This window comes from Xylocopa sonorina, chromosome 2 (genome assembly GCF_050948175.1).
Source record: "Xylocopa sonorina isolate GNS202 chromosome 2, iyXylSono1_principal, whole genome shotgun sequence".
In the NCBI taxonomy this organism is placed as follows: Eukaryota; Metazoa; Arthropoda; class Insecta; order Hymenoptera; family Apidae; genus Xylocopa; species Xylocopa sonorina.
The window spans coordinates 13,439,134-13,462,928 of NC_135194.1; the positions used below are offsets into that span (position 1 = coordinate 13,439,134).

At 52.6% G+C, this 23,795-nt stretch overlaps 1 protein-coding gene across 3 annotated transcripts in view; it reads left to right on the forward strand.

Annotated features, from left to right (window-relative positions):
* The window catches only part of LOC143433053 (uncharacterized), a 272,042-nt gene extending 250,203 nt beyond the window's left edge, over positions 1–21,839 (forward strand). For 2 of the 3 annotated variants that reach the window (XM_076910161.1, XM_076910163.1), the window contains 9 exons: positions 3,121–3,214; positions 7,955–8,152; positions 16,792–17,004; positions 17,233–18,870; positions 19,444–19,686; positions 19,881–20,336; positions 20,418–20,696; positions 21,234–21,503; positions 21,600–21,839. In XM_076910161.1, coding sequence (XP_076766276.1) covers positions 3,121–3,214; positions 7,955–8,152; positions 16,792–17,004; positions 17,233–18,870; positions 19,444–19,686; positions 19,881–20,336; positions 20,418–20,696; positions 21,234–21,503; positions 21,600–21,775 — 3,567 coding nt within the window. In that variant the 3' untranslated portion in view covers positions 21,776–21,839. The remainder of the gene's footprint in view (positions 1–3,120; positions 3,215–7,954; positions 8,153–16,791; positions 17,005–17,232; positions 18,871–19,443; positions 19,687–19,880; positions 20,337–20,417; positions 20,697–21,233; positions 21,504–21,599) is intronic. The other variant, XM_076910162.1, reaches the window with a different exon arrangement.
* Positions 21,840–23,795: the final 1,956 nt, after the last annotated feature.

The window sequence follows — 23,795 nt, forward strand, 5'->3', positions numbered from 1 at the left end:
TAAGCAAAAGCAGTGGTCTGAGAACGAGAAGAAACTCGGAACCACCAGTCGACGATATCGTCGATTCAAGGAGATGGCGTCGGCTGGAACAGCTGTTTCGCTCGCCTCGCCAGACCAACACCGCGCCAGGCATCTGGAAACTTGCGAATTAAGAGATTCGCGAAAGAGGGTCATTCGATTATTTCCAGCCATTAAAAGGGTCCCATGCACACCACCACCGCGTTAACAGCCCATCGCGAACGCCACTCCTTTCCTCGGTAGCTTCCTCTCGAACTTTCTTACACGAGTTTTACATTTCGTCGCGGAGGGGTGGCGGAGACGGGAGAAGCAAAAAGAAGACAGAAACGGTATTGGTAAAGGGGAAGGGACAGGAGTGGAGAGAGGAGGATGGCTGGAACTTCTTCCGACGAAGAAGCTTGTCTTGGGCCACGAGCATCGACAACCACCCCTCGGTTCCACCCCCGTTCGACCCTTCTCTCCGTGTCATTGGTATTCCACGCAGCGGCGCCAATATTGCGTTACTAGAACGCGTCCTGCAAGTGGAATCGACGCGTCGCAGGCTACGATGACACCCGCAGACGCCGTTTGTAAGTCACACCGCGGTGTCCTCCGCTCCCTTTTAATTTGCACTCGCTAAAATTAATGTCCGCTCCCATTCCCCGCTCTTAATAAAGACGTTGCCTCCGCGGCTCATTCTTTTCAATCGCCTCTCCAACGGTTTCGTGGAAACGTTTCGAGCAAAATGTGCTCGATCGTTCGCCCTCTTCAATTTTTGATTCGTTTCCTAAATGGTCTACGAGGGGACAGTAATCTCGTTCGGTTTTCCCTGACTAGGAGTTTTCCGCGTGATTTTTTTTCCAACGACGGAATTGCGATCGTCTCAGGGTCGTACAGTTCGAAGCTGTCCGACCGGGAGATTCTCGATTCTCTCTAAAATATTCTTCAGCCATCCCCTGCTCTGTTCGAGCTGACAAAAATTCGCGCAATAAAGAATTCCACTTAGACGCGTCATCGTAGGAAACGAAATTGAGAGGACGACAGCGGCGGAATATCAAAACTGCAGGAAAAAACTGAATAGAACGCATCCGAATTGAACGCTTTGCAAAGCGTACGAGCAACCGCCGCCGAGGGGATGTTTTCCGCGCGGCGAACGACGAGCGAACCCTTCGCTCCTCTCAATTCCGAGCGGGATCGCGGAATCAAGTGTTTGAGATTATGACGGAGGCTTCGGTCACGTATTTCATTAACCGTGATGCCGTCGGTTCCGCCAGGCAGAGGCGAGCCTAGAGGCGGGGTAGAGAAGCGAGGGTGGCGGGTCTCTCGAGGGTGCAGGTAGCCGCGAAATATGTTTGCTTTGCGTTACATCCCCGGGGATGATCCCGTTATAATTATGAATGTCCTTGTTGTCCCGCGGACCTCTTCTTCGCCTCTTTCAACCCCTCCCCTCCAACCCTCCTCGTCTTCCCTGAACCGTTAATCCCGCACGGAGGATTCCGACGCGAGCCTCCGACCGCTTTTCGAGGCCCAACCGAGTCCTTTTTCGCGATTAAAGCGGATAAGTGGTGGGGATCGGCGATTTTCATCGATCGAAATCGTTCTCAACCCGGGGATGTACGTGTGCCAGCGCCTGGCATTATAGAGGAAATTCGTTCTCTCCGGTACGGTGGGCGTGCGCTTTGAAACGAGCAACGACAGATTGGAATTACCATATTGGAAGAGGGACTGGACTCCTTATTTCCGTTTCCTTTCGAACGGGGAAGGGAAAAAAAATCGCAGCCCGAAGGATTTCTTCCATCTAAATCGCTCGCGTTCCGTTTTACCTACGATTCTTCTCCCGCGTTCCTTGAGAACTATCCCCGCCATTTCTCATCCTTACCCTCTCTCCCTCTCGCCAGGTTTTCATCTCCCCTTCCCGTCTCACGAGCACGAGATTCATCCGATTCTCGTCCACGAAGATTTCAATCTTGTTTGGCCGAGGTATCGACACATCCTCATCTTCCTCTCGATATTCTCGACAACCTTCTCCCCCTTTACGCGTTTTCTCTGTCACTCCGACCGCGGCTACGCCGCCCCCTTCCGGCCGCGGGAACGTTTGCTAACCCTTGCGAGAGCGAAAGGGAGGACGGTCGATGTCTATATCGATCGGTCAGAACGAATCGAGGCGCGGGCGAGGAGGAAATTCCCGGTTGCTTCCGCAGGAAATTCGCGGGACCCCCGGAACAGACCGACCCTTCAACGGTCCACGTCCTCGTTCCATTATTTTTCCACCCTCCTTCCCCCGTTACGATATCGAGCATTCATTTCATTAAACAATTTCGATATTTAATATTTAAACTGGTTAATGCGAAATAAATCCGCTGGACGTCGAATATTACTCGGAATATATTCACCCGCCATTACGTTGGTTATCAAATAAACTTTGCGCACGAGTGCCTGGCGGCTGGCGTTGCGTTAAAACGCGCGTTCGAATCGATACTCTTCGGTCGAGAATGACCACGGAGCATGATTTAGCGAGGTTATAAGCTCGCGCGATGATAGACAGTCTCAGCCAGGCTCAAGACGGAGGAACAGGAACGAAGATCTGGTTGTCGCGTTCTTTCCAGGCTCGAGAAAGGACTTTCCCAGTCTATGAATATATTAAAAGCAAACAAAGCCACCCCTCCCGTAATCCTCGCGTCCTTCTCCGTCTCGCGGCCCGCCTGCGCCGGGCGGACGTAACGCGCGTTTATTAAAACGTCCCGCAAACGCTTTCTTAAGCACTTTAAGTTAAGCTTCGTCGTTACCCTCGAAAGTCCTGGCTGGGTCGTCCCTCCTGCCCGCGCCACGACTCGCGGAAACGAGAGGAGGCGCAGCACCCCGCGACGATGAAGAGCAATTATAATCGCGTCCATCGTGCTCGAGAGCGTCTCGCCTGACGTCGTTAAGTAACTTTCCTCTCGAGGCCAACTTCGGATAACCAAATTGGGATCAATTATCGCCGTGCGAGCGGAAAAACAGGACCCCATTGTATGGAAACACCGTCATGGTCCTGTTACCCCTGCTCCACCAACTTTGGTCCCATTGTCGACGTCTTTTATCAAACCCTTTGCCTAACGATTTCTTCCCTTATTCTTTTTTCAGACCGAGATCTGCTCGAGCGCGTTGACGGACGTGATTCACGCGGTGATCAACGGGACGGACGGTTGCCTCTTCTGCTTTGGACACGCGGGATTAGGTGAGCACGACTTCAATGGTAATTAATCATCGTTTCAACCAGTCAGATTCTTCTACGTAGAAACAACGCATCGAATGGGTTGACTGTGGTTTAAATCAAACCTTCGCTCACGCGACAGGACGAGAATTGAATCGAGTAATCTCGGTCGTTCCGCATAAAAAGCGGGTTAAACGTTTTTCCTACTTCCGCGTGCAACGACAACGTCTCCCCGCTACCGTCTTCCCGGTCGTCCTTTGTTCGACAAAGTTCGACGTCCGCGTAGACAAAACGCCATTGTCTCGCATCCCCCTTAACGGAACTCGTCCTGCCCGAGCGTGGAAGTAATTACATGAAATATGAATACCTCGAATGGATCCTCGCCGGTCTTATCGTCCTACTGCGCTCCTTTCCGTCGTGGCTCGCTCGAGCGTTAAGCTGCACCGCGGAGTGGACCCTCCGCGCAATTTACATATGCACGCGCGAAGTGATGGAGGCGCGGGAAAAGAAAGAAAGAAAGCAAGCTCGAACCCTCTTCAATCTCAAGCTTCGTCTGCGCGGTATTACGTTTGTTGCGCGATGCGTTCGACGAAATGCGTACCAGTGACTTCCTGTGCGTCGCTCGCGATATTAAAGTTCCATTTTCGAATTTTGCTTACTTTTCGATATTTTTCCGAGCGAAGAACGAGGCGATTCGGTGATAAGAAATAGGAGGAGAGAGACGAGGGAGGTTGGGGAACTCGAGACCGCTTCTGGAAACTTGAATTTCTTTCGCTCTAAAGAAGTCTAATACATTATAGAAGCCGCCCTCGTAGTCGCGAATTAGCCATCCCCCAGGTGAGTCTGCCGCGAAGTCGATTCCTTATTTAGATGTTCCCCAGTCCGTAGCGAAGAAGGGGTGGGCTAAGAGTCGTCGCGTCCATTTTCACCGTTGGTTTACAGCTTCGTGAAGAAGAAGAAGAAGAAGAAGCCCAACCGGGAAGAGGCGCGCGCGAGTTGTTTTACATTTTGAGTAGTGATATCGAGTTTGCATGCAAATGCGTGATTATGCGGAGGAAACCGAGGGTAAGGAGGGTTTCCTCGGGCTGGCGGATGCCAGGAAAGCGGCAGAGAAAATGGGGGTGCGAGAATGATGGACGAAAAGGAGCGAAAGGAAACGGGATAATGTATGCTACTGGGACACGACTCTCTCTCCCTTTCACCTCCACCCCGCTCGCCACCCTTCCACACCCATCTTTCGAATCTTAACGCGCACCGGAGATTATCTTCGCCTCGTCTCTCGCGCCGTGCTTTCAACGGAAATAACTACCGAACCGACGGATTTATGGCGAGCCTCCGCGAATAGGAGACCGATTAAAGTTCACTGCCTCGTCCTACCGCGCATCGATTGCGTGACCCACTGCTTTTCTAGGGTTACCAGTGGAACTCTCCACTTTCAGTATTACCCAGATGGTATTCCTACCGTAGACTAGGAGGATTTCAATTTTTGGTTGAACAATTCGCGAAATTTTTATACGTAACCGAACGTGCCAATAGTCGAGTCGCAATTTTCCGAGGCATCGCGGCAGCAGTTGCAGGAACAGCGTTTCCGTATCCGACGTCGATCGTTCGAAATCGCGGGTAGTCCTCGAGGAATCGAGTGAAATTTACCGGGCGGAGAAAAATCAATAGAAAGAAGGGGATGCGCAGGTTAGAAGAGTGGAGGAGAGTGACGGAGAAAGTCACGAGCGGTAGATAAGAGAGTGTACAGGACGGCCTGGCGAAGATAAAGAAACGGCGGGTGAAGAAAGACGCTGGAAGGAAGCCGAACGAGAAGTTTCATCCCCCTCTCGGCACCACGGAGATACTTGAGGCGAGTCCGCGAGCGAAACTGCTTTTGATCATCGCTACGACGACGCACCTCTCTCCCTTTCTCTTTCTCCTCTCTGTGTGTCACTCCTATCCGCCTCTGTTCTTCCCCCTTTCTTTTGTAGAACGGACTCCCCTAACTCTTTACCTCGCCCCGCCGCCACCCCACGGTGCTTTGACACAGAGAAGCGCGGGCGAAACGCTAGACAAAAGGACAAGCGGAGAGAGAGAGAAAGAGAGGAGGCGAAATCCGCGAGGGATGGCGAGGGTGAAAAAGGAGCGCGCACGCACCGCGGAAACGATCGAGGACGAACCCAGACGATCTTAAAACGGAACGCGTCCTTCTTCCTCCCTCGCGAAGAGTCTTCGCGTGGGTCCTGTCGAGAACGCGTGCAAGAATCGCGTCGCGGAACCGCGCGACAGACCCGCGGGACCGTTTGAGAGCGACGGAATTTGTTGTACAGAAATTTCCACGGTCGGGGAGAGGGTTGGCTACGCGGTGAACAGTCCCGCGCGACGGCCAGACAGTACGGCCTTTTGTACTCTATAACGCGGTGCTAATTACTCCGCATCAGACTCCCCGCAGTGCCCTTAAGGTACACACGCTGTCGAACCCTTTCACCGCGAAGAACCACTGAGAAAGCAGATTAACCAACAAAACGGCAGTGGAAGAAGAACACGCGCTCTGCGTCTGTCCTGGTAGCTACGCGGACCGCGAACCGCCCCTTTGACATGCAAATACTCGCGATAATTATACCTGCCCGGGATGATTCGTATCCACCGTTGTTTCAGTCATCGCGCTACGATTCCTTTCGACGGAGATACAAATTCCACGGGTCGTTTCTCTTGCGCGCGAGGAAGCAGAAATCCGTGTGAAACTAAATCGATACCCGTTCACTCGGCTAATAAAGGTTCAGTTGCGTTTCCGTTTATTTCTCGCGGCTTTTTTTCCGCTTCCCGTGGATTCTCGAGCAAGTCCTCGACGTTCGATCACGCAGACGTTAGTCAGAACCGAGGAGAGCTTAAATTCCAATCGCTGCATCGACTTTAAAGCACTCGCAGTGTCGCGATTCTTGCCTTCGTTTTATTCACCGTCGTGGAATTTTTCAGGATCACTTTCGTCCGGTAGATCGCGGGGATTCTTCGAAACGTAATAACTCGCAACGCGTAGCGACCCAAGTTCTCCCTCTCTGGAAAACTAATCAGGACCGGTTAATCCACGTAACGTTTCTGAATCCAACCGGAAAGTTGACTGAACGTGGAATGGCTGAGAGCGTCGCCCTTCTTGCCGGTTTCTAATTAAATAACAACATAATTCACCGTGTCTTACGTTAAAACAATTAAATAACGTTTAAGATTCAGCGACGGCTGCCGGTGCTTTCCCATTATTTCGCCGTTGCCGGCAGCCAACGAGGCCGAAAGAGAGAGCGAACCCCTCAAATTCTTACGCCTTTCGCTTTCAATTCCCGTCGTCTCCGCTTCCGTTCGTTCTGTCACTTTCGCCCGTTTTCCCATTCCCGCCCCTCCTCTCCTTTATCTTCTCCGCCTTCTTCCTCCTTCTTTCTTTCTTTCTTTCTTTCGTTCTTTTTTTTTTTCGGCCGAACTCTCTCGCCGCGCCCGTATTGTTTTACGATTTTAATAAGACCCTTTCCGCTTCCCTATCGGCAATACCACCCCCTTGGCCCGCGTCCTTGCCGTCTCACCGCGCTGAATTCCAAAGTTTCCCCGTCGCGGACAAAGAATGCTTTTCTAACCGGGCGTAGACTGCCGCGGAAGGTTTTATGTACATTAAAAAGAAGGGGTGGAATTGAATGGAGGAGATTAGCGTTCGATAGCAGGCATCGACGAGCGGTAAGTAGTAACGTACCGCTACGGTCAGACATTCCAGTGTTCTCGACTCGCGCGAGGAACTTTCGTTATTACTGCAGTTTTTTACAGGGTCCACCCCCTCGGCGTGGAATATAATAATCGCGTAGAAAAAGGCACCGTACAAGCGGAGAAATAATTGACAACGTAACGCTCGCGTCGAGGGGTGAGTTCGCGCGTCATGCGAACGGGGATCGACGCGAAACTCTTTCGCAGCGGTCGAAGCGCAAACAATGGCCGACGTTTCGCGGCCGCAAAAGCAGACGCCGTTCTCGATTACACTCGTTTCAATAATAACGATTGTTGAAAGCCACGGACTTGTAATGGTAACCGAATTAATCGGTTCCAATCTATCCGTTGTATAAATTAGACCGCCCCCCGTTGACGGGCCTCGTTACGCGTTGTAACTATGATCGAGCGTTTAGCGCCGCCGCGTTCCCCACGGCGGCTCGGTAAATAGTAAACAAATTAATCGTTGCCGGTCCGGGACCACAAATCAGGCGTCGCGATTGTTGCCGCGCTCGTCGCCGATCCCGCGGATCCACCCCGTTTCCAAAGGTCCGACCGCGCTAATCGATTTCACTGTGACGCGAGAACCGAGGGAAATCAATCGCGTCAGAAGTCGTTCGTTGTCCAGCCAAATGGTTCATAAATTTCAATCAACGACCAGAACGATGAATCCCTCAATAAAGAATCTTTTCGCCCTCGCGATAGTTTCGCTGCGCTACATCGAAGTTACGAGTTCGACCTCGCCCGTCATCTCGCTCTAATCCGAACTAATTAAACCCGATTCCATTCACGGATAATACCAGCGAATATCTGGTCCACTATTCGGTCGTACTCAATTGAATATTTCACGGTTCGCTAATTTAGAGGTCGAGGGAAATCAGTCGCGAGAACGGCTGTTTGTTCCGTGGTCGCGATGTACACCATCGAGGCTTTCCACCCTTTGATCCCCGGCCAAAGGCCAGTCAGAGATCGGTGGGATCGACGAATAAACGAATGGTCGACTGATTTTTACACACCGCGCGCTGGTTTCTTTGTTCCCAGGCAAATCTCACACGATGCTGGGCACACCGGAAGCAGGCCACACTCTGGGAGCGATTCCATGCGCAATCGCCTGGCTGTTCCGCGGGATAACCGAGCAGCGACAAAGGACAGGATCCAGGTTCAGCGTGAGGGTCAGTTGCGTCGAATTAACAACCGGCCAACAACAGCTCAGGGACCTCCTCGCGGCCTACGCAAACGGTGAGTAACCATCGGTCAGGGGAGGATAAAGAAAGACGGTAGCACCTCGAAGAGGGTTGCGAGGATAACTCTCGTTCCCCTGTTCTCGCCATTCGTCATCGAAACCGCCCAAGTTTCGACGGTAGTCGAAGGGAGCGGCACGGTTCCGGTTACAAATTACGCGCAACATTTGCAGCGTAGCCTGCGGCTGCGATCGCGTCCAAGTTTTCTCGTTTGAACGCCGCTCGATCGCGATAGCATTGTGTTCCCCGTCGAAGAAAGTTGAGTCGTAAGAAACACTTGTCCCGACGCTGGGCTTCCCCCGGTTTTAAGAGTTTTTCTCGCCCGCGGACGAACACGGTCTGACCGTTACGAGGAACGTGTCCCGCGTACGCGCGGAAACGCGACGGAGGGTAGAAACTTTCCGAAACGATCCTCTCCGCGCCACGCTCGAATCGTTTACCGCAATTAATTCGATGCACGGCACAATGCGGGCGGGTACGATCGTTTTGGATTAATTAGAGCCGAGTGCAGAAGCTCAGGGTAGGGAATTGTGTCGTCCTGCGCTGTCGTTCCACCGTAGTCGATAAACTGACTAGAGGTAACTCGATCTAATTTTCAGAACGCCGTTTCCGCTTGTCGCATGTCACCACAATTCGCAATCGACATTAATAAGAATCGTAACTACAGTTGAGTTCGATTCATCTGGTCTATCGACTCATTGGCGACTCGTCACAGCGACGTCAAGATTCTAGACGCATCCCTTATTGCTTCTTTAGAAAGGAGCATTCACTCCAGACGAACGTTTCACTTTGGAAGGCTCGAATCGTTGACCTTTACTACTGCCAAGAGTATTAGTACAGAGGGGAGAGAAGCTAATATCGAAAAGCAGCAAGACGCGAAGTGAATTCGCCGTTCGAGAAGCCTCTCGGGAGGTAAATTGCGTCGATAAAGAAAAAAGAAAAGGTAGCGGACCCGGGATCGTGAAACCCCAGTGCGGTTTTAAATGCGCAGCGACGGCAATAAAACGAAGAGCCGGCGACCGGACGGGAGGGAAATTACATTCGAAAATCGCATGTTCCATTTGCTCGAGGCGCACCCTCGTCGCGAGACTCTGACCGCGGACGTCTTCGACGGGGACGTCGCGTAATATCGCTGAGGAGGACGTATCGGTCGAAAGACTGGAAGAATGAAATCGCTGGTCCCCGTTTTTTGCCAGTGACTCGCGTTCGTCGAGGATTCCGCGGGGTAATACTCGGGAAACGGGACGACAATCGCTCCAGCCGCCATTTGGTGCCGTCTTCACGGACCAGCTCGTCCACTCGGTGGTCCGTAAAATTGAGGGGCAAGATTATTTCGTTTTCCTCCTATTCCCGCGGCCACCGCGCGCTCGACTTCTCTTGTCTCGCGTCTCCTTTCACCCTCCGCGGTCCTCGATTGTCCCGCTGGTTGTTTCCCGCCTGCGGAAGAATTGCGAGCAACCACCGGCTGGACTAATAAGAAACCGAAGGGGTCGCTCTTCTGCTGCGGTGCACTTATGGGAACACTCGAAGCGGGGAGTACGAAGAACGAGCTGTCCCTGTCGACCTCTGAAAATTAACCGACTACTTCGAGGGATCGTTGAACTTCTGACGTCTACGATGAAACGCGTTTCCTTTCGTGTATTACATCGTGTTTTATGGTCGTTTGTAGTACAAATTGTTGGGATGCGAGTGATGAATAAGTATAATAATTACTGTTGGGAGAGGACGATGTGCTTTTGTTCTTGGAACTTGGCAAACTATCGAGGGGATGTATCAACGTGTACCAGGTTTCATTATCGCCCCTTTAAGAACGATCGAGCCGCTGTGCACAGGTAGAACGGATGTCGAAATTATCGTAAAAACGTGGCTGCGGTTTACGGTCGAACTTGAAAATTAAAAAGGCCACCGCTTCGCGGGGCCACGCGCCGCATTAAGAAACAATTCGCGGCGCACAATGTAACCGTGGGGTTATCGCGATCGTGCCGGTGGAAGAGGATAAATGCGAAAGGGTCATAATCTCAAAGGGTTTAGAATCGTTGTAAATTTCGCAGCTGACATTAACGCAGAAGTCGCGTGCCACCGTGGAACGTGGCATATTAAACTGCGCCGTCGAACGGAACAGAACTGCCTGCTGGAAACGTCGCCGCGACGCGGAGGCCGCCAGCCTATAAACTGGTACCGATCCCTTCTTCCTTTTTTCCTTTTTTTTTTTTTTGCACCCATTTCGCGTACCCTTCGCGGCACGCGTTCAATTTATAGCCTCGCGCTTAAACTCGAGCGACTCCAGCGATGGACGTTCCCTTCAATTTTACCTAAGTACGACCATATTCCTCGATCAAAGCGAACCATGCACTTTCACCCTTGGCAAGGTTCGAACGTTCCTTCCCGCGGAGCGTTCAACCTTATCCCAACGCCCGTAGCGGAGAGCGAACTGCGAGAGGGACAGAATCTCCCTCGACGTCTCGTTCCTTCGGAAAGCACACACAGCGTGCACAAGTTTCGCGCTGATTTTGAAACGAGACGGGTGCACGAATCCGGGTCTTAACGAGAGCGACTCTTTCCGCTTTCCTGAAACGGCAACTAATTAAGAAGCGGTGCAATTAATTTTCCAGCTTATTAAATAATTAACTCGTAGATCCCAAGGTCTGTCTTGCCCCCGTGGAAACGTTCGGCTGCAGAGTGCCTCGTTTCTTCTCCTCTCTCTCTCTCTCTCTCTCTCGAATTCGCACCCCTGCGCACCCCTGCCTCGTGACTCGCGGCACAACGCCGCTCGACACACCCCCGAACTTCGGCTTTTCTGCCGGAGAAACTCGATAATCCCTGCCCTGGTAATTATTTCAAGTTTTCGACGGTTCACGGGCGCCCACCGCCAAATACCCGGAGCCTGGGGAACGAAATGCCTCTCGTCTTTGCGGTAATTTACTTTTGTTTCTTTCGACCCTCGTCCCACTTTAGTTTACCCTTTTACTTCCGCGCCATTTTCGACGGATTTCTATTTACACACCCCGACGCCTGAATAAATTCCACCCAACCCCCGCGGAATTGATCGAACGTTGGCCCCCATCATTGGCGATATGGAAACACGTCGGTCCAACTGTCAATTCGTCGAATTCACCAGCGATCGTTGACCTAGCCGCAACGTCACAGTCGGTGAGCGTCATTCGCGCTACGCGTTACTCCCGACTAAATTACATCGACAGGACTCGCGACGATCTCGACACGCGTGTGAAGAATCCTGCTTTAACGCGATCGAATAAGAGAAACGCGACGTCAGAGGAACATTTTCCAGACTGCGAACACGCGGAGGAAGAAGAGTACGAGACGCATCCTCGAGGATCGAGCGTTGTCGGATTTTTAAGCGGTCGCGTGCATCTCAATGGCGGGGGGAAGAAAAATATTTTCCTGGATATTTTTCGAGCCGGTTCCCTCGCGGTGTGACGCGACAGCAAACAGGAAATGGAGAAGGAAGAGAGGAGAGAAAGGGAGACAGACACAGAGGCTCGCAATAATTCTCATCGTGACTCGCACCACGGTTATTGTTTTGTACTTCTCCGTTGGCTCGCGCGTAAAGCGGATAAGAAGAGAGATAAGAACGAGGGCGGGTAGGAATAATGGTGGAAACGTCGCGGTAGATGCACCGTCACCGGAGCACGCGGCTTTTAACGTGCATAAAACGCGGCAGCGGCGGAGTGTGTTCTCCTGCCCGCGTTTCGTTCACAGGAACGCCTGGAACGGGTGGCCAGGGGTTAGAAGAGGGATCGATCGAGGATTGAAAAGGTGGGACCGCGGGAATTTTTATTTATCCACCCTGCTCGCTCGCCTTGGAATTACAAGGGAAAACTTTCATTCCATTACGCGGCCAATACGGAGAGACGTGTTACCTGTCCTGCGCACGCCGCGCGCGAAAAGAAACGGCTGTTTCATCTGCAAATGCACGGGAGAAATTCCCTGGGATAGTTCGTGCCCATTGGGCGCGCGGCCAATACCACTTGGATCGCGCGAATTATTTGTTAATATCCATTTGTTTGCCGGCAGACCGAAACAATCGATTAAATAACCTCGAAGCCGCATGTTTGCGTTCCGATACACGATGAAAGTATAGAGAATCGATAGCAGAGCCGACGGTGTAACCAATGGTGCATCTGCGGTCCGGGAAACATCTCCGGTTCCTATCGCGACGCGACCCGTCGCGCTGTTTCCAGTTATTTCATTTCTGGATAGTTCGCCTCGCTTTATCGAATCGAACGTTCGCACCGGATTATCGAAATTTCGTTTCTCTTTCCTTTTTCCTTCGCGAAATTTAACTCGCATCGAGTGAAATCGGATGACTAGTGTACACGATTTACGTTACGATCGAGGGTTGACGTTACATCCGTCACGAGGCACCCTCCTTTCCCTCAACGCCAGAGACAGTAACTTTTACGAGGAGACACAGGAGCGGAGCCTACCGCGCGGATGGCAATTAAAGAAAACCGTCGTCGTCTAACGTACCGGGTGGCTTGAGCCAGTAAAATTGTGAGCGAGCAATGGTCCGTGCCTCTGTTTCCCTGCTCAACGCGGAACTGGCATCGAAAGTCATTCCGTTAACGACAGCTTTCCTCGCCTCGTCACTCTCGAAAGTTTAACGACGCGAGTCCTTTGCTCACCCTCGCCTGGCACAGGAAACGAATTCACTATTTACTCTGGTAATCATTTCTCTGTCCATCGTAAATGGTTCTACGATCGAAACGACTTCGATCGATCGATCTAGCATTCTGAAAATCTAATCTTCCAATTGGCACGGGGAAGTTTCGTCGCTTCGAACGCACTCGTTCCTATTATCCTCTGACGCCAAGGGGATATCCTTCGAGTTTGCGGATAGTTTCAATTTTCACCGGGTAGCAACGAGAGCCGTGGCGTGCCAGGAATTTTTCGAATTAAAAACGTAATTGCCAGGGTGGAAGGATCGAGGTACCGGACGATATTGATACAGAGAGGCGGTAAAGTGGAAGGTAGAAGAAAAATACAATTAGAAGAACGCTGGATAGAGTTCGTTGTGGACGGAGGCTGGAAACGAGGGGGGCGGAAAATATCGCGGAGGTATCGTTGAACAACGGTACGTGGTTAGCAACGGAAGCGCAGGGAAGACCTTATGAAAGAATAACACGTGAAGTTAATTCTAATGGCCGTTCCGTGGATTAACAGGGTACCGTGGAACCCGCTAGCAGGCTCGCGAGTCGCTGGTCTCAATTACCCCGTTTCCCCTTATTTTTTTTTCTTGCAGGATTTCATTTGCCCCGCGTGGCATCCTCCACCGCGCATGTTTCGTTAAGAAATTCGATTGTACGCGATGGTAGAACTGCGTCGCGTGTTTCCGCCTGCTGTGGCGCACGGGGACCGGAAGCGTCCGCGGCCGCAAGAATCGGCCATCCTCGAAGTCGCGGATCGAGAGGAGGGGCGGTCCGCAATAAGTCCGCGAGCGTTAAATTAAAAGCGGTTCGAATTAAAAGTACCGGGGCAATTTATTCCCCGCGTATAAATAAAGTTAACGACTAAATGAGCATTCCACTGCTTATTACTGCGAGAAATGATTTATAGAAAAGTTTCCCTCTCCGCCCCTTCTCTCCCTTTCTACGTCTGTCCGTCCGTCCACCCCTTCTTTCTCTCAGTCACGGGGAAAAATACAGGAAACGTGGCCAGGCGCGTCTCTCCCTACGGATCCTCGAGTTATAGCCAAGACGGGACCGACTTTCACGACGGACGAATATTCGCAGCCGCTTATTACGAGCTTTTCCCTTGGCGCCCTGCCGCACCTCTGCCTCGACGGCCTTACGACCTTCGCCTCCGTGGCGAGTAGGTGCTATCCGCGTTACCTGAACCAGCAACCCCTTCGTCTTGAATGCCGCGGTCTTAGAAGCTCTCTCTTATCTTGGTAAACGTAGGACTGGTTGAAGAACCACTCTTCTTACTTGCGACGCTACCATTGTTTCTGCTTAAATTCGTTGCTCCAGTCGCGAAATTTAGGACTACGCTTCTGGACGATGCTCGTTCCCTTCTAGTGGGAGATGAACGATAAAAAGAGTTAATGGAAGATATAAAGTGAATGAAATTTTATACGACCGCGTGAATGTTACACAGGGATGGAATATGCTAATGGCCGTTGGATCGTCGCCGAACGAATTACAGGGAAAAGCTTGCGCCACGCTCTCGACGAGTTATTATCGATCCCCTCGGAAACGGGTTACAGCTTCCGCCGTAGCCGATCTGCTGGCTACAACGACCGATTATTATCCATCCTGGTCGAAAAAGAGGAGAAACGTTGAGGAGCATCGCATTCTAGAAGATCGAGGCTTTCGGTGTTCTTCTTCTGCAATACTTGATACATTTTTCTCGTTAATTCTACTGTTTTCCCCAGTGAAGCATCGTTCTCTACTCTAATAAATAACCACTCACGTCTCATTCTGTACTCGAACCACGAAACCATTCGAACATTCCGAAACGTTCGCTCTATTTTTAGCCCCTTTAATAGTTCGCCGCCCTTGCGCGGAACTTCTCAGACCCTCTTCTCCGCAAGAATAGTAACCGTTTTAAGGATCGCGCACGACGCATTTGGGAAAACAGTCCCGTTGGCTCGGGTCATTCGAAAAGGCGGAAACAGATTTTTTTTACCGCCCTCCGACAGGTTCACCCTCGAGGGTCTCCCGGATCGTCCGAGTCCCGATGGTATTCGAAACGCGTCCAGAAGCGATTTATTCGACGCGCTCGAACCTTTCGCGAGATAACGGGTGTACGAGAAAGAACGGTGGCAAACTGGGTCCCCCTCGAGGAAGGCGTCTCTATATTCCGGCGAGTTCTTCTCGCGGAAGATCGCCGTTTCATTTCCACGGAGTTCCAAGCAGCCCGTGCGGTGGTCGGCTCTTTCGTCGTTGCGAACCACCGTCACGCGGCGCAGATGCCGACAATATTACTTTCTCCTGTCCCTTTTATGGATATTGCCACGCCTCTGCTGCATTAATACCAACCCGCGCGAGGGAACCTCGTTTTGGCTTCGTTAGCTCCGCTTGGTTTTCTCTTTTCTAATGAAAGTGGGCCTCCGTGCTCCATTTAGGATTAATCCTAACGACGGGTGACGGAGCAATTCTAATCTTCAGAAGGTTCCCAGAACGGCACAATCTTCTCGAGGATGTCGCGAGGAAAGAAGAGGTCAGGCTTTTTACGATCCCCTTGTCAGTGGACCGATAGACATATAATAACGATCGTTGTCTCTCGACGGTCCTTTCTCCTCCGTCGGTTCGGCATTGAAAGCTTCTCGGATGCGGCCAATATGTCAGCGACGAGCGTCTACGTAAAACACGCTGGTTTACGAGCCGATCAGATGGCGCGCGTATTATTAAGAAAGCTTTCGAAACGTCTTCTCAAGCTAGGAACCATCGGCAATAAAAATCTATCCCCTGGAGAACCCTGCTGGTTCTTCGATCGTCGCGTAACATTCAATCAGATTCATCAAAGTTTTATTAAAAATGCACCTTTCTAGCGTTCCTTTATTTCTTCTTTTCTGACGCTTCTGTTTCCTGTGCTTTTTATTAAAATCTCCCGGCTACAATTTACGACACTCGCAGAGTTTCGCATTACGCGAAGGTGACAACCCTGGTTGCGAATGGGGTCCGCTTGCCGAAATGCATCGCGCGGCAAGTTTGCGCGCAGCAGTAGAAACGTTGCGGCTATTAAATCCTATCGAAACTGTCCTTTGTAACGGATGACGTTCCTCTCTCTCTTCTCTCTCTCTCTCTCTGTCTCTCGCGAGAGATAAACACCGCGAAAAAAATCCGTGTGGAGAGAAGGAACGTAGAGGAGGTTGTAGCGCGTCTAGAAAACTGGCAAAGTAGCGCAGCGACAGCGCTTTTACGCTTGATCACTATTTACAACCACGTCCCGCATTACGTTGATTGTTCGCGGCCGTGGTCATACCCGTGTACCACGCCACTTCGCGATAGTTATCCGCGATAACGCGCCGTGATACAACCGCGGCGCGTATCTTTCGACGTTTTATCGACGTCGTAACTCAGCTCGGAGACGGTCCCGCGGATATTCCGCGGCCGATTTACGCGCTCGCGCCTGCCCCGTCCACCTGTACCACGGCCGTGTACCCTCCGCCCACCAGCGTTGTTATTTTTCCCCGGGAAATAACAGTATCAAACGCCAACGGGCGTTGCTGCGATCCGCTCGCCTCTTATTTCTTCTTTACAATCCAGCCGCGTTTGTTGCATCCTCGTAACTTCGCATTTGCACCACCCAGCCCCTCTACACACGCGACTTCTCCCTTTAAATCGCGACGCGCACAGTCCATTTTCGTCCCCGCGCGCAATCGCGCCGTTCCACCGACAGTCGACGATGCTCTTGTTTATCGCGCTGGATTATTAGTGGAAGCTTGTGTCCCGTTTTTAAACTTCGCAACGTTTCCACCCTCTCGAATCCTATAAAGCGTCTGAACCCAGCGAACCCTGCAAGAAATCGCCGGCAGCCGTCCCCAACGATAAAGCTAATAGTGTTCCCGTGTCGGTGGAAGGTCCAACGGCACGCGTTCTTATTTACCAGCGCGGCGAGCGCGCGTAACGGGGGACGCGTGTAACGTGATTTGCGCCCTGGCTTTGTTCACAGATTCAGAACAGTCGCCGGCTGTGTACTTGAGGGACGACCCGCTGTTCGGCAGCCTGCAGCTACAACAGCACAGCGAGCTCCGCGCGTCGACCGCGGAACGGGCAGCCTTCTATTTGGACGCGGCGGTCGCTGGACGGCAACGAGAAGACGGCGGGGCGCACATGCTCTACACCCTTCACGTCTACCAGTACAGCGTCGCCGGCAAGGGCGGAGGTGAGCGTTTCCCTGCGCTTCCAGCGATTGTTCGCGAGATTGATCGCTGTTGTCTCGAACGCTGCTTCTTCTTGCGTCACGTATGAATTTCTGGAGTACAGTGACGCTACGGTTGCTTAAGAAATGTTTGTCTTCGAAAGATACCTCGACTGCTCGAGAGCTTTCCGCGACGATCGTGTCGATTTCGAACGAGGCATCGACTACATTTCTCTGCGTTGAATTCCCCAGTTGCCGGCGGCAGAAGCAGACTCCATTTAATGGACCTGGGCAATTCGGATCGCGGCAAGGCTTCTGGCGGGATCCCCTTGTCCGGGCTCGGCAATATCCTCCTGGCGATCTTCAACGGGCAGAAGCATCTGCCGTACAAGGAGCACAAGCTAACCCAATTACTGAAGGAGTGCCTCGGCTCGTGGACGTGTCACGCGGCGATGATCGCCCACGTGTCCCCAGACGCGCAGCACTACATGGAGACGCTAACCACCGTGCAACTGGCGTCCCGTATTCACCGGATGAGGCGGCGGAAGATCAAGTTCGTGGGCGGCAGCACGCAGGGCGCGGGCAGCGGCGGAAGTTCCGGGGAGGAAGCCGCCAGACAGAACAGCGAGTGCGATCCGAGCTCCAGCGACTTGTCCGCGGACACGGTGATCTACGTGGGTCCCAGCACCGACGACGCGACGGACGGCGAGCATCCGCCGGTTTACATACCCAGTTTGAACTCGGGAGACAATCGCTGCGCCATGGGTCGAGTGTTGCGTGGATCAGCCGCTGAGAGACCCTGCAGAATCCCTGAGGAGCGTAGTCCTATCCACAAGCCCACGAAAATGGTCAAAACCATGACGCAAACGGCCTCGAAGCAGACCTCGCCTGCGCACACGGCTACTCCAAAGGCCAGTCCAGCTAGGAAGATCTCGTCGACCAAGATATCCGCGTCGAAAGCGAACGATTCGCCTGGAAGTAAGATTCCAGTGGCTGCGCCAAGTGGCGGGTCGGACGAGCAGTGGATAGACGGGCCGAGGATCTCCAAGTCGAAGGTGGCGGAGGCCAGGCACATGTTGAAGGATCCTCATCACAAGAGGGAGACCTGGGTGGATGGACCGATGCAATTGACCGGTCCACCTACCTTGCAGCTGCACGCTCAGCAGCATTCCTCGTCTGGCTACGGGTTCATGGACAGCCACAAGAAGAGCATGATCAGGAAGTGGGTGGAGAACCAGTCGTCTCAGATCCTGAAGAACAGGCACGCCGCGGTTAGGATGGAATCCTCGAAGATGTCCGGGCAGTCGTCGCAGTTTAAGGAACTGACCACGTTCAAAACGTGCGGCGGCATGGACGACGACGACACTTCGTTGTCGACGGTGGACAGCGACAGTTTGAAGGCGAACGAGATCGAGGACATCACCGAGAAACTGGGTGTCAAGTTGAATCTGTTGAACGTTAAGTCTAACACGGACTCGGGCCTGGATCTAACAGCCAGCCCTGTCATGGACGACAGCGTGGAGAAGGGGAAGCTGGATCTTCAGGAGGACGAGGACGACGACGAGGAGATCGTGGTACCCCCGCCGTTACCTCTCATCGAGCCGCTGAGTAACGGTGTCAGCAGAGAGGTCTCGATGGAGAGCTTGAATTTGTCGCACAACGACATCGTGCTGCCCTCTAGGCACTCGTTGTCTTCCGAGGACGAGATCCTAGAGATCGTGGAAGTCGAGGATCTGGAACCAGTCCCCATGCAGGACTCCTGCCTCCAGGTGACGGAGGAGGACATAGCGATGTGCATGGGGGAGAATCCTTTACCCGAGAGCGATCAGGAGGAGCACCCACTGAGAATTCTCAGCCAAGAGAATCTCACGGTGGTCTCGACGTTCACTGGTAAGTAAACGGGCACATTTCTCTGATCCCCTCCCCTCCACGTGAAGTATCAAATCACCTTTCAGCAGTATACCCGGATCGCAGGGTATTACAAGGGTGGAAATATTTAGAATCCTCCTCGACAATTTTTCGCGACGTTTATAGCGCGGCTCTTCCGGCCTGCTCCTCGTCCCTCCTCCCCGTAAGAGCACTCGAACGGAAGGCTTCGAAGATTGTTCGCCGGGAGAGCCGATTCTTAGATCCTCCTGGCTCGATAATAGCGCGCTCGATGGAAAACAATCATATTGCGGGATAGAGGGAGAGAGAGAGAGAGGAGACAGCTCGAGGATTGTAACGATAGAGGAGAGAAAGATAGAGTGTGGGGTTGGGGAGACAGATTGGAAGCGGCTCGATATAATTACTCGTCAATACTTTCCGTCTTCGAACCGCGCTCGAAAGAAGCAGCTTTCAGCTAAATGCGCTTCTCCTTTTCCTCCCTCTTTACCCTTTACGCTGTCTTCGCTCGTATCGACGAGCGAGCAGCGTCCAATTCGCCAGCGAACTCGCAGAAAAAAACCACGCATCAATTTCCAGACTCGATGTCGGTGATGTCGGACACGGAACGATACAGACCTCAGTATCCACCGCCGGTCGGTGCTGGCCTCCTACCAAGGCCGTACTTCGACCACGAGGACTTCCTCGAGCAAGAGACCAGACACAAGTTCGACCAATTGGCGCGGCTCCACGAGCTCTATCAAAGCAAACTGGCGCTGGCCAACGTCTCCAACTCGGTCACCTACCAGAGGGAGAACTCCTCGAACGTCAGAGAAGCTCCATGTAAGTTTCCCCCCGCACTTGGTCGAGACAAGGAGAGGGACTCGTAACTCGATGCTTCCTCCGCGCGTCATCGACAATCTCGTCGATAGGAGAGAGCATCGAGACACGAGTCCGTTCGAGTATCGAAACGCCACTGTCAGCCACCAGGCAACAGGTCTACAACAAGTATGACATTAACGCAGGACAAATTCCAGCCGCCCCAGTCTTCCGTCCGCCGTCGCGGTGTCAGTCCCTGTCCCTGTCGGACGTGATGTTCAACGACAACGCGAGCAACCACGGCAGCATCTACAGCGAGCCGGCGTACATCGCTGGCAAGTCTGACCAGGAGAAGTTCTGCGACAACTGCCGTCAGAGCATGACCAGACCAGCGACAGCCTCTTATTGGTACCCGAACAGCGTCGCCCATATAGCCAGTCCAAGGAGGTACTGCGGCAAGCTGGGCGACTGCAACATCTCTAGTCTGAGGCATCCGGACGGCGCCTCGAATCCGAATCTGAAGGAGGAGGTGGAGAGGCTACCGGGGAACGGCGCTTCCGGTTCAGACCCGGAGGAGGAGTACGTCGAGGCGAAGAAGTTGTTCACGGCTGCTGAGAGGTCTGAGAGGACCGTCACTGGCAAGTCGGACATGGAGGAGGATCTCAAGGTTCAAGGTGAGAATTTTTTTTGAAGTTTCTGTATTGAAACTGGTTTAAGGAGTAGCATCGAGGATTGACGAATCGATTTTTTCGCAGCGACAGCACCGCTGCAATTGTCCATTCCATCGCCAGCGCCGTCCTCGGGTCGAATACAGCGGAAAATGACAAGCCTTGGCTCCTCGTTGGGGTTGAACAAAGAGGGCTACGATTCCGGCGCGGATTCAACGCCACGTGCGGCGAAACTTTCGCCCGCCACGTTGTCCAGGCACCGCGCTGAAAGTTCCGGCTACGACAGCATCGTCAGGGACAGCGAAACGAGCAGCATCGCGAGCGACTCGTCCAGGCAGACCGGCGCTCTCCAAGAGCACCAAGGTAGTTGATATTTGTCCGCGCTACTTTTATCTACCCCGCGTTACTTTTATCGATCTCGTCGAGAAACGTTTCGCGAGTGAACTTAAATATACACCATCGAGACGAGAGCGTGGAGTCCTAGAGGAACGTTCTAATCAACCGATGGAGAAATTTACTCGACGCTCGCGTTCTCGAGAGATTGATCAATATCGCATGCACACTTCCATCCATCTTCCCCTTTTCCACGGTGTAGCTGCATGCTATTTAATTCTCTATCGAAACTGTCATTCACCACGAGAAACTTTGTACAGCATTACGTAGCGTAAAATCCAGCCGAAAAGTGTATAACCCCCGTATGTAAACCCTGAAAAGAGAAGAGAATTGCATGCGTACACGCGTAACGTCCGACGATTGCACAAAAGACACGTAGACAGAGAGCAGCTGGTGAAGATCGCCGGTGAAACGATATGGTGCAACCCTCTAAAATGGTCCCTCCGTACGGTGGTTCTCCTCAGGTGGCGCGCTGGGGGTTCTAACCTCGACGTTGTGCGGGTGTTTCAGCGGTGGAACAGCGGGCGGCAGAGTGCGGGCACCGGTCACGGGCCCAGTGCCGGGCCCATCTGCCAGCAGCGCCGTCCGCGGTCCCGGGGATACTCGCGTACACAAGCGAGGACGTGGACATCCTGGACAGACGCGCGCGGTTGCGCTCGGATCCACGTGGCACGATGTCCAGGATACACAGCCTGCGACTACGGCAGCGCCTTCTTAGGCTCGAGCTGCGCGACGCCAAGAGGCGCCTGATGGTGCCCGACGCCCGCTGGAGCTACGACCGTGAGTATTTTCTGTTGTTATTACACAGTATTCTTTTTAGAATTCAAAGAGCAAACGAGGGTAGATATTTGAAACGTTTCATTTTTCTAATTGCAGTTCACGTGGAAGAGAGCATGGACTGGCGAGACCCGTCGTTCCTGGAGGCCCTCGAAGCGGAGACGTGGATCTTGCAGAAGCGCGTGGAGGCGTGCAAGAGCCACGTCCTCCTGATCACTTGCTTCGACTCGTGTCCGCGGCAGGCGGACACGCCGTCTGGTATTCGGATCACCTAACCTAGACTCGGATCAGCGCGCACCACCGCGTGCTGATCGCCAACGAATCGCTACACGTGAACGATTTATATAGTATAAAGGGAGAATGGAAACGAGAAACAGAAACGAGACGAGCGAGGTCGGTGATGGTAGGGAGCGTGGGTGAGAGATGTGGGGGAGAGTATCCGGAAGTCGTCACGATGTCGCTCGACTCCGTCCAATAGTTGTTAAATGACTAATTTAGTCGTATTCGTGATCGTCGTCGCCATTGTTACGCACGTGTAATAATCGATCGTATGGAAGCTTTCATCGAACGCTTTGATCCCGCGTGTTCGCGAAACCGGGGGTGTCCCTCGCGCCGCGAGACGTTTCACGCGTCTCGGTGCACCGGGTGAAGGGTTTACGGTCATCTCCGTGCTGTTCGAGACGCGCGACTTGTTTACTCGAACATAATTTTAGCGTGCGAGTTGGTGCTGCATTTTTTCTACCGATCGAACGTCGAGAGGACTCAATTCTTACGATTAGGCAAAAATTCATGGGGTCGCTGGCCCGGATACGGATACGAATACGTCGGAAAGGCACTGGAGCAGGTATGAAGGCAAACTTTGCTGTGAACACTCGACGGAAGTACGATTTTGTCGCACACATTATTGTCGACTACGGAGAAAAAGGCGAAGTTTGCCCGTGCCTGTTCCAAAGACTGCATCGTGGGTCAGATAATGGGCCAGGCTTCGAGAACAGCGACGAGATAGCTAGAGCAAATAGTCAGCTGGGTTCAGAGACGAACGACCAGCATCGAGGACAGTTATCGCAGCGTACCGGAGTGCCGTGCGTGCTTGGTCGAATCGAGGATCGTGTATCGAAGAATGCCTCTGACACGAGAAAAACAGAGAAACCGGTGATAATAGGGGGTACCCGTTGGTGCGATACCGAAATTAGAATCACGTCGAACTCGAGGGTACGGAACGGGAGCAGCGGCTAACGCGAGATCGAAGAGAGTAGCGCTGCGAAGGAACAGTGGTCACCGTGTGGCGCCCACTGCCAAATAAACGATGAAGAGGATCCTTTCGTACGGCGAAAATGAAGAAGCGGCGATGAAACGCGTCGCGTAGCCATTGTATTTAATGCACGCACGTTAATTCATGAATAGTTATCGTAGCTTTAATCGTTATCAACAGTTACCGCACTTCGTAGGGCTCTGTAATTCACTTTTTAGAGGCGAAGATGAGAGAACCGAGAATGAGAGAGAGAGGAAGATAAAGTATGCGTGCGCGAGAGAAAGGAAGCGAACGAAAGGGACGTGATAACGAGCGAGCGCGAAAGTAACCGAGAAGACGCTGCAAGGGAGAGAAAGAGAGATAAAGAGAGAGAGAGAGAGAGAAAGTGTGTGTGTATGTGTGTGTTACGTTCTTCACACGGTGAACGTATTCGTAAACCTGTGTTGCTTGGTACGCGAGCACCGAAGGCGTAGAGAGGGAGGCACGGGGGATAATGGGGTGCACGCGAAGTTCGAACGCGAGAATCACGCGCAGAGGCATGACGTGGGCGTGCGGAGCGTGGACCCGCGGAGAATGGAAATAGACGGGATGAAAATAAATCGGGAATATGCCAGTAATGCGTGGTAGAAATAGAGAGATTCCAGCCTTCCGATTCGAACCGTGGCGAGTCCACGGACGAAAACTTGCGAGGACCACCGATATCTCCGCCGATTCGCTCTCTCCGTCTTAATTATCGCGCAGTCCTCGACAATCAACGTCGCACTGCCAATCCAAGAGCTTAACCACTTTTTAAGTACAGAATACCCAGGTATTCCTGCGTCTATAGACATCGTCAGATCACTCGCCACTGCCAATACTGTTCTCCTTCAATCTTCCTTCGAAATCGCACCCCGCCTACTTACAGTTCGACGGTACCTATAGACCAGACGATTCGGATAATCGATCGCGTGAAGGGCTGCGCGATTCGCGAGCTCGCCTACCGAGCAACGTAGAACCGTCGATCCCCGTTTAGTTGGCAGAGACTCGTTCTCGAAGCTACCGGG